Genomic DNA, 11,571 nt, shown 5'->3' with positions numbered 1-11,571 from the left:
GACTTCTGCGAGTGCACCATCTCGCAGAAGGAGGCGGCGGGGCGCGTTAGACGCGCTAGCCCGCCGCCGTCGAGCGGGGGCCAGGGAGGCGGATCTCGCCCAAGCCCTGGCCCTCTAAGTGTTTCGGGCCCCCTCACATGTCGGTCTGGGGACCGGCGAGAGGGACCTAAGAAGACGTCGTGCAAGCTGCTCTGCACGCGTTTTACGCAAGAGCATCCGGGTGATGGAAGGCCGGCTATCCTCGACCCACGCTGGTTCTGACCCAGCGGGGTATTCCGTAGGATAGCTCACTCTAACCGGCGCCATCTAGGCGGGCTCCGGATAGCCTGCCGACCGAGAGGGCTGGTGGTCGTGGCGCCGACGACCGCCAGTCCGGCGTCCCGAGGGGGAGGGTGATGGGAGAGATGTGCTCCGCACTAAACACTTCACTTTCCCCCCTTTGCCTTTTCATGAGTTCTGTCTCATGTGAGGTTTGGACGTTGGTTGTTGAGCGACAGGAGGTTTGAGTCGGTTCGACTCCGACATGCTCCGCCCGCCGTCCCCAGTGGAGGGCGGAAGTCCGGCGATTTCCTCCTGACCAAAAAAAAAAAAAAAAAAGATACGATAAAACGAATCGAAGATAAATTTTAGATATCACAAGCACCTATTAATACGATGTAATAGTAATAAGTAATTGTTCATTCGGTGGAAAACGTCGATGACCATGTCTGTTCGAGCGTTACCTCCGGAGTTAGCAGAAAAAGCCCGCAAAGAGTTAAATGAAGATCCAAGCAGGATTAATAGTGACATTCAACACTTAAAGGACTGGTTGTCCAAACAGCCACATTTACGCGCTAGGACAGGTATGTTGCGACATTAGCTATTTTTGTGCATTTTATTTTGAATAACTAGGAAAAACAAACATTGTCGTTACAGTATAAAGTACCACAATATTTCACAAATCCAAGGATCGAACTATATATTCCTATACCCTAACCTATACTTTCCTATATAACCTATAATTATATCCTATAATTTCGGCAGGGAGGTAAACTTAATTTTGTTTTTTGTTAATTTATGGTCTTATAATCTAATATATTCCTGAAATTATTTTATTAGTTTAATGTAATTTCAAAAGATTAGCATCTACATATTTTAAAATCGTTTTAATAACACGTTTTAATAATAAATTGATCGCAAGTTATTTATTTGCCCTTATCATGTCCTTGTTTGCTTCACGACTATAGTTTTAAAGATAATGACAATGGCAAGATAATCCTTCCACGTAACTTTGACATTAATGTCAGAGTTATGAACAAAATGCAATTGTATTTTTTATTTCAGACGATCAATGGCTATTATCATTTCTACGAGGATGCAAGTTCAGCTTGGAAAGGACAAAGGAAAAATTAGATTTATATTATTCCGTTCGTACAACTGCACCAGAATTATTCAGTATCAAACCGAGCAATCCATTATTTGATGAAATATTAAGTTTGGGGTAACTATTCTGATTTAACTTTAATTTTATTAGCATCCTCGTGAATTTAAAATTTATATTAAGTTATAATTACGTAATTTGAAGCACCTTTCTATAAAACATGTACATACTAACATATGTACTCTAAGGTGTTTAGATGCTCTACCTATATCTTTCTCCTATGCAATATTTTAGTTGTATTGTGATTGTTTTTTTTTCATGTACCTAAACTTTTTATTATAATTCTAAGATACATGGACGAATTCACAGCAAACCTGGTATTACCGGAGTGGAGTGGCCACCGAAGTTCATAGACATCAACTACGTTAATGTTACCTTGAGACATGATTTCCAAGTCACCGTTTTTACGGTATAACAGCTGCCACCCTTCAAACCGTAAAGCATTATTGCTTCACGGCAGAAATAGACAGGACGGTAGTACTTACCCATGTGGGCTCACAAGACGTCCTACCACCAGTTATTACGCAAATTGTAATTTTTCCGGGCTTGATTTTTGTTACATGATTATTCCTTCACCGTGGAAGTAATTCGTGACCATTTGTTACGTACGTATTTCATTAGAAAAATTGGTAGCTGTCTGGAGGATTCGAACACCGGCGTGGTCGCATCGCTCGATACAAATGCACCAAGCGTCTTTTATCCTTTTAGGCCACGATGATTTCGCTGAGCTGAATAATAGCATCTTTCTTAATTAGCTATTTTGTAATAAATAATGTGTTATATTTATTAACAGGGCAATATTGGTATTACCTAAGACTGCAACTTCTGATTCTCCACGTGTCAGTATAATCATACCTGGCCGATATGATGCTGATAAGTACAATATTTCCGATGTCATGGCTGTATCTTTAGTCTTACAAAAGGTAAGTTTTCCGAATAGCGTATAACATCATTTAAAAATACAGTACTTTTACTATAGTTACGTAAAAACTGACTAACTAAATTTTTTCAGATTATTATGATGGAAGACGACAACGCAATGGTTGCCGGCATTTTGTCAATTTTAGATTTAGATACTGTAAAAATAGGTCATTTATTACAAATGACTCCAATGTTCTTGAAAAAAATGGTGGTTGCTTCTCAGGTATTAATTAGATAAATGTCTTCTACTGAAATGGTTACTAGGGTTGCTTATATTCATTGTACATTTTAACGATAGACCATATTAGTCGACTATTATCAAAGCCGGCAATCTGACTTTTGGACAATTATTGGTAAATCAGAAAAACGAATTATTGACTTTGTATTCCATTGGCAGTCACAAAACTCTTCGGAACGACATCTTAGATAAATAACAGGTTAACTATTAACCTTTATTTAATGCAGGTTTTGAACCGTATTCTTTGAAGGAGACGACTATATTCAAATCAATCTGTATTGACGTATCAATAACATTTTTTTGTCCAAATGCACAGATTGCCACCTTTGATAATAGACGACTCATATAAAGTAAGATCCCAGGGTCCCCAGACGTCACGTATTTCCTGACGAACGAAATGTGGCCAATTGCGTAGTGTTAGTATGTACTAGGAACGCATGCCTACCTGCTACCTTGCTTAGACGGCCAATTTTCAGGTATCAGGTACTAAAGGTACAAAAATCATTACCTACTATAATTTGATTAATTATTTACCTGATTATTTAACTTTAACTGATTTTCTTTTAATATTAATAATGAATTGATATGAGTCAACTGTAAGAGAGAGATAGAGAGACAGAGAAGTCAATATATCCTAATACATGTCTCACTCAGTCTCATGTGCGTCTCTCAATGCCCTCGCGCTCTTACCCACAGATGTATTAAATTGAATTTAGGATATGATTGGCCCCTTGGATCGGTCTGTCTTTTTGTAAGAGGTTTTAAAATAGTTGTCTGGCGGACATATATAAAAATCAGCTTTCAGAATTTACGTGAAGTTAGTTCATTATTTTGGGAGCTTTAAAGCGTCTGCAAAGCAATTCGGCCGACGGAAAGTGTCTGGGAGTATTGGCGACTTATTTTTAAGGATATTGCCTAAAATATACGTAAAAATCAGCTTTCAGAAAATACGTGAAGTAGGTAATGATTTTATGTACCTTGAGTACCTGATACCTGAAAATTGGCCGTCTAAGCAAGGTAGCAGGTAGGCACGCGTTCTTAGTACATACTAACACTACGCAATCGGCCACATTTCGTTCGTCAGAAAATACGTGACGTCTGGGGGCCCTGGGATCTTGGACTGATATTTTTGTTCATAATACATACATACTTTATTTACTTAAATTAACAACTGTGGCTTCGTCGTTGAAAAAATGAGGCATGCTAGCTTAAATTAGACCAGAATTGGGTTAAGGTATACTAATTGTCAAATATGTAGGTATTTTGTGATTTTAGGGCTATTTGTCCAAAATGTCTTTCATCAATTAATTGTTTTTAAATATTTCCCAGTTTTTCGATTCTCTCTTTATTACTGTACCAGTATGGTCGCTTCCCCCAACTTTCTCTAACGCGCTTGTTATAAGAGGATTAACGATCGGTCATAAAGATCATAAAAAACGCGAGATAGAAACGCAAAAAATATTTACGTAATCCTTACTACATTTTATAACCTGCTGAGTGTGCATTGTTGGTACCGATAGAGAGAACAATTTTTTCAGTTCGAATTCAGTTTACCTACTTAATTATTTTCAAGGAATTCCTTTTAGTCGGGTTTTAAATGAAAATTTTCAGGACGCATTACCAGTTCGACTCAAAGGTACCCATTATTTAAATACTCCGACAGGATTCGAAACTGTTTTCAATGCTGTAAAAGCATTACTGAACGAAAAAAATAAGAAACGCGTGAGTATAGCATCATATTTTCAATTTAATATGAAAGACGAAAACGTGTATTAAGCTTATAAAAATATCTTTCCCATATTTTATGTCTAGCTCTACGTCCACAACCAGAATTATGAAGAGATGTACAAATATATCCCTAAGGACATTTTACCAGTAGAATATGGCGGGAACGGTGGTTCTATTGAAGAAATTATAGGTAAATTACTTATTTACAGAACAGTACAGTAGTTGAATATGTCTTGAGTATGGGTTGGTTCCATTCTGTTTATATTTGCTATAAAACGATTCTGACGTTTGTAGAATAGTCGTAGTTTCAATGCTGATTCGCGCCAATATATAGATTTGATAAAACTAAGTCCAGATGTAGCAGGCTGTTCCTTGGATTCCCGAGAGTCAATAGCGAAGGTCACTATTTACCATCAGGTGGGCCGTATACACGTCTCTCTATAAAGTCTATTGAGGAACATAAAAATAAATTGACGGCGTTATTTAAGTTAAGGTGTCCATGGACTCTTTTAACAGATTAACCGTAGGTGGGCCATGGGCTCATCTACCAATATGCACTGAAAAGGTAATAGAAGAAAACGGAGAACTGTTGATATTGTTTTTGATTACAAAAAAAAACATTTGTCGTGCAATAGTTTTAGTTTTATGAAGTCGTCGTGGCCTAAAGGATAAGACGTCCGGTGCATTCGTATGTAGCGATGCACCGGTGTTCGAATCCCGCAGGCGGGTACCAATTTTTCTAATGAAATACGTACTCAACAAATGTTCACGATTGACTTCCACGGTGAAGGAATAACATCATGTAATTAAAACCAAACCCGCAAAATTATAATTTGCGTAATCACTGGTGGTGGGACCTCTTGGGAGTCCGCACGGGTGGGTGTCACCACTCCGCCTATTTCCGCCGTGAGGCAGTAGTGCGTTTCGGTTCGAAGGGTGGGGTAGCCGTTGTAACTATACGGAGACCTTAGAACTTATATCTCGAGGTGGGTGGCGCATTTACGTTGTAGATGTCTATGGGCTCCAGTAACCACTTAACACCAGGTGAGCTGTGAGCTCGTCCATCCATCTAAGCAATAAAAAAATAAAAGAAAAATGTTTCAATGTTAATAACGTAACTTTTTTTATAGTATACGTAAATTGTATTTTTATAAAAAGGTTGCAGAGCTTAGATTTTAAAAGGACAATGCCCATTTTCTATGGGCGTTTGGGCCCCTAAAAAAAGTTGTCGGGAGATGATGATTTTAACTTAATTTGATAGACACAGAAATATCGTTTCATATTCAGAAAACGATTTTTATATTCTCACCCAGGTTTAAGAGAAATCTGTTTTTTTCTGCAGCTAAAATTAAGTTGTTAATTGTTTTCTTCGAAATCAATAATCACTCTCATCATTATTTACAGTATTAAATAAGTTAATTGTGGTTAATGTTGCTAGAAATAATCCCTTACGTACATTTTATTATTATATCCTCATATTAATAATAAAATGAAATGAAATCCGGAAGCCGGCAACGATATTGTTGTTGTTGTTTTTAAATTCGCCAACAAGCAGGCAAAGAGCGTAGCCTATATAGCCTAGTCTGTCGTGGTTATATTTTTTATATATTTTTTTATTTTAATAAAAAGTCGGTGTATCTCTTTTTGTTGCTTTTTGGGAGTTTTGACGTCAACTCGATGAATAGCACATTGAGTGAGCGTGAATTTCCGCAGACCTTTTATCTTGAAAAAAAAAAACAGTCACTGCTATGTTAGCCACAGTTTTATTCCAATGCCTCAATAATCGTGAACAACGATTATTGACATTTAATACACAAAACAACACCCAATTTGTATATTATACATCACAATAAGCTATTAAAAAAACATAAAATAAAACTTCAAGTGACGCTTCATTCGGGTTGCTGCCAAAACTCTCTGATCATATATAATAAGAATAGAGTAATGGTAGGCCATTGAGATTTTTACTAATGGAGTCATTAATATCTAAAAATATTAAATAATTCATGGTTTTAAGTAATAATTATTATTACAATACATAAATATTGAATTGAACAACAATAAACTAAAAAGTCTGTGAATTATAACCATACAGCTTTTTTTTAATTTGTTGTTCAAGTCACAGACAACTCTTTCGTTTGTCAGCATATACGTTTACTATAAGGCTGTATGGGCTAATTTGCCCTTTGTCTATTGGCGAATTTAAAAACTATGGCACTCAGTTTTAGGATGTTATCAAATAAGTAATTCATTTTTTTGGAAAACAATGCCAGGGTGAAAGAAATGTTGATACATATACTAAACAACATGAAAAAATAAGACGTAATTTTTCAAGTACAAATAGTTTTGTCATAAAGTTGGCCCACTTTTGGGCATTGTCCTTTATACGTATCTTTTTTTTGTCTTTTAGTATTTATTTTGTTAGTGGTCCTTCTGTAGTCGAAATTCGACTATATTTAATTGAAATTATAAGTTTGAACATTATTAAGGTTCTATTGTCAAAGACTATCATACTTCTATAATCACAGATTTCGCTAAAACTACACTATAGACAAACATTAATAAAGATAAACATTATTAATCTATTCTCAATTTGACCACAGACTTTTATTTATGGCTATAGTTTTAAAACCACAGACTTAAACAATGACAAAAGTTTGACAGTAAATAAAGGGTATATAATATATGCGTGTGTATGTGTGTGTGTGTGTGCGTGCGTGTGTGTGTGTTTGTGTGAGTGTGTGCGTGTGTGTGTGGCAAATACATGGTAGTGTGTGTAATACTTTTTTTATTGATTTAATGTATTATTAATGCATATTTAAAAAAAAATTAGCATTCTGCACTCTTTCTCTATATTTTCTATAAGTGTGGGAAAGGAGATTGCCCATTCTTCTATGGACCGCCGCTGCGCATTTTTTTTTGTATGATAGCATAAGTTTTATATAAGAGAAAAGAAATATCGTACTTTCAAAGGAAATAAAAATTATCCATTTATTTTGTGGGGTTTTTGTTGTTCTTTGAGTTGTTGTTAAATTTTGAGGTTATTTTTGTAAGAAACCTTCTACAAAAAAACAAGCACTCCTTATAACGATTATGATTTGAATTCTCACACGACAACAGAAAAAGTTCCAACAAACTAATGAATGATCCCAAGTAAATAATATTACAAATAATAGTAGGTCATGCTAACTGTAGGTGGTGTGTTGGTAGGTACCTATAGCGAGTAGGAAATACTAATTCTTGAATATAAGAATAAAATAGTTTTATTGGTCCATATGATCACAGAGACACGAACCGTTGTAAAACCGTTGTACACAATCCGCACCACCAGCTCAGAAACAATAGGTACAATAATAGTCTTTAAAAAGATTCTTGAGCGTGCAGGAATCCGAAGACTCTACTGGACACGAACTCAACGCAATTATAAGTTATTTATTAGCACAATAAATTCAATATCTATCAGTAAAAACAACTGCTCTGTTTAACTTGACAAGACATGACACTTTTGACAATTCATCTTTTTCCGTACCGTATAGTGCTACCAACAGTTAATTTAACTTTCACTGACTATAAGTGCTTTGTCAACTAAAGAAAGGTTTTTAATTAGTATAGTAATATATTTTGTGTATATTTTTATTTATTGATGCCTAAAACAGTAATATATGTTAATTATTAATAAAAATATTCGTATCGCCGAAAAATTACATAGTTGAAATTATTTTTAAAACTCAGCGTCTGCCCTTACACTATTAGTAAAGACTGATTATGGGGAGATTCTTAAAATTGGCAACACTGCTTTCAGTCATAAAATAATACAATAAAATCGAATAAACAACTAATTAAATACATAAAGTTAACCCCACATACGATTGCAATCAAATGGACTAAGAAAAGCCAAGTAAATATTTTATTATTTATGAGTATACTGTTGTGGCTATACTGTTTTATTATAACGCGGTACTGATTTTGGGCATTGTCCTTTCATACTCTTCCGTCTGCGCATTTTGCATAAAAAGGGATACAAAGTTTTTGTTTCACGTATTAATATATAGATTATAGACACGTATATTTATTCTTCTGAAACTTATTAATCATATTACCGTGTTATTAATTAAGTAGTAGTAAAGTTCTTACTGATGGTAGGGCGTCTTTCAAGCCCGCAAGGTAGCTACCACAACCCTGCCTATTTTTCCTTTTTTTTTCCTACCTAAACTGATAGCCTTGAGAGGCTATATCACCGGAACCTTAACTATTAGGTGAGCTCACGGGGCTCAAACCTGACGACGTTGCTAACACGAACCCTAGAAAGAGCCGTGCTTCGCAGAATCTACCACCGGATCGGAAACGCGACCCACTGACAAGATCCGGCGAGAAACTCAGTGGGCTGTCTGGAGGGTTAATTTACTCGTCGAGCCCTTCGTCGCGAGCGACGGGTTCGACGAGAACGGTGACCGGTATTTTTGCCGTGAAGTAGTAATGCATTTTGGTTTTGTACTGTAAAACTGAGACTTAGGTCACATGTCTCAAGGTGGGTTGACCCGGAATTAATTTCGGTGGAGGTTTTTTTTTTGCTTCTTATTGGTTTTTATTGCTTAGATGGGTGGACGAGTTCACAGTCCACCTGGTGTTAAGTGGTTACTGGAGCCCATAGACCTCTACAACGTAAATGCGCCACCCACATTGAGATATAAGTTCTAAGGTCTCAGTATAGTTACAACGGCTGCCTAACCTAACCTTCTTGGCTTCAAACCTAAACGCATTACTGCTTCACGGCAGAAATAGACAGGGCGGTGGAACCTACCCGTGCGGACTCACAAGAGGTCCACCAGTAATTAAGCAAATTATAATTTTGCGGGTTTGATTTTATTACACGATGTTATTCCTTCACCGTGGAAGTCAATCGTGAAAATTTGTTAAGTACGTATTTCATTAGAAAAATTGGTACCCGCCTGCGGGATTCGAACACTGGTGCATCGCTACATAAGAATGCACCGGACGTCTTATCCTTTGGGCCACGATGACTTCAAAACCGTCTTATGTGACAGTAACCATGAACAAATATTAATTTGTTCTAATATATTTTTATTGTGAATCATCTCTATCGATTTTCACGATCTAAATGAATTCGTTTTCGTATTCAGATTACTGGAAGAAAAAAGTAAAGGAATACAGTGACTGGTTGGAAGAAGATGATCAATATGGTACGGACGAGTCCAAGCGACCAGGGAAACCGAAGACCGCTGAGGATATGTTCGGGGTCGAGGGATCCTTCAGGCAACTTGAATTCGATTAAATGTTGTACTTATTGTTTCTCCTGTAGGAAAATAAAGATTTTCTATTCTTTGTTTACATTTATTTTCTTAAATAATAATAATAATAAGCCCATTTTATTTAGAGATCATGTGGTGCTTCGTGGTCATGATATAATAAATTTCATTTCTTGTGTTTTATCTGGAGAGATCCATGTCCAGCGATTGTTTGGTTTTAGTTTGAATATTGTATTTATAATTTTTAAGTTGTTCTCTTGCGCATATTGAATTAATCTTGTTCCTCGAGCATTTCTGATGCCGTAACTATACTCTCCTGTAGCGGAGCGTTCGTACTTTTTTGGAATTCCGATTTGAGCATTAAAATCGCCTATAGAAAATACGTACTCAGTAAATGTAGTATAGTGAGCTTTCGCTAAGTCCTCGTAAAAATAGTCTATTTCTTCTTGTGATGAGTTTTCAGTGGGGGCGTGCGCTTGAATTATTGCAAAACACCAGTTTTCCATATTAATTTCTAGTACTCACACTCTTTCAGATATTCCAGTAAATTTTATCATGTTGTCTTTGTGTTTCTTCCTTACTAGAAAACCTACTCCATAGAGTCCTTTTGCTTGGCCAATGTAGTAGAAGATATATTCGTCGTCTTCAATTATCTGTTCTCCTAGGCGGCGAACTTCGCTCAAACCTATTATATCATGCTTAATATCTTCTAGTGCAGCTTTGAGATCAATATATTTTTCATCAGAACACAATGATCTTACGTTGAGGGTGCAAATGTATACGGCATATTTCATTTTGACAATTGTTCTTGGGGGGTTTTGGTCGAACTCTCCCGCGGTGACCGGCCGTATTGGGAGATTATGGGTTGAAGGAGGGTCCGATTTGGATTTCTATGCTGTGTTGTAGTCTGATGACTTCGATTGGCGTTGGGTTGATTCTGTCTGAGCGCGAATTAGTTTGGGCTTTTGTATTATATAATTCTTCATGTCCCCTTTATTTTTCTTAGGTGGTTGTTTGCTAGTCTGTTGAACATATTGATTGACTGGGTGGAGCGTTTCTGGGGACTCTGATAGGTTTCTTTTACTTGACTGTTTCTGTGTTGGTTTTTTTGTTGCTGAGTATAATAATTTTGTCGTATTCTATAAAGGCGGTGTTTCCTGCATCTTTTTCTTTCTGTCGTTGGACTTGTAGCTCTTTACGCTTTATTAAGACTTGGATTAGGTAGTTTTCTTTTAAATAATATGAAGTATTTTGAAGATTATATTTATTTTTTTGTATTTTTAATTTGGAACCTAATAGAGCAAAGCCCGCGACGGCCAGATCTTCGTTATTTTATAAAAGCTGAAAGTTTCTCTGTGTATGTCTCCAACACAGGTAAGGACGACCCGCGACTATAGAGTTCCGATTGTGGTTACTTGGGCAGGTAACAGGCAGTAAAGGTATATAAAATAGTACCTTAAATTCTTTAAAGTATAAAGTTATTTTTTTATTATTTACTCCAGAATATCTTTAGAAATCACGATGTCCATTGCCGGACATTTTTTACAGTTGTCACCCCCTGCCACACACACCAAAATTTTAATTATACTTTCGTTATACTATAAAAGCTGAATTTTATATATGTTACTTAGGGACTTATAAAAATATGTTACCCCAATAGCCAGATAGTTTTAATGGTTCTTACATCTTGCCAGACACATTGAGAGCCCGCTGTAGGTGCGAGCGCGAGGTAGCAAATGTTCAAGCGGGTGTGAGTGAGATAGTGCTTAGTATATTGTTGTTATACTGCTAAAAGCATGAGGAAATAATGATAGCACCGGGAAAAGGTGCTGTAGTCAGTGATGGATTTACGCCAAGATCCGGGCCTAGGGCAGCATGATTTGAGGGGCAGGAACATTTTTGAAATGCCAAAATTTCAGAGACGAAGAAAGGAAAAGAGTCTCATTTGAAAATGAGTTCAGATTATTTTTTATAAAAAAAAAAAACTATAAAGGTAC

The 11,571-nt window shown here is 36.5% G+C and overlaps 1 protein-coding gene across 2 annotated transcripts; it reads left to right on the top strand.

The window, feature by feature from the left end:
- Positions 1-601: 601 nt before the first annotated feature.
- Positions 602-9,656, top strand: LOC101743129 (alpha-tocopherol transfer protein-like). Of its 2 annotated transcripts, XM_038010715.2 has the most exons (7): positions 602-842; positions 1,324-1,480; positions 2,214-2,343; positions 2,433-2,564; positions 4,191-4,301; positions 4,392-4,497; positions 9,449-9,656. In XM_038010715.2, exons 1-7 carry the CDS (start codon positions 698-700, stop codon positions 9,598-9,600), a joined length of 933 nt encoding a protein of 310 aa, XP_037866643.1. In that variant the 5' UTR covers positions 602-697; the 3' UTR covers positions 9,601-9,656. The 2 variants fall into 2 exon arrangements, with proteins under 2 accessions (XP_037866643.1, XP_062524155.1); XM_062668171.1 differs by lacking the exon at positions 4,191-4,301 and having other exon boundaries at positions 616-842.
- The last annotated feature ends 1,915 nt before the right edge of the window (positions 9,657-11,571 follow it).

Source organism: Bombyx mori, chromosome 4 (genome assembly GCF_030269925.1).
Source record: "Bombyx mori chromosome 4, ASM3026992v2".
Lineage (NCBI taxonomy): Eukaryota > Metazoa > Arthropoda > Insecta > Lepidoptera > Bombycidae > Bombyx > Bombyx mori.
Note: the sequence above shows the minus strand (reverse complement) of the source record. Positions and strands in the feature narration are given on the sequence as shown.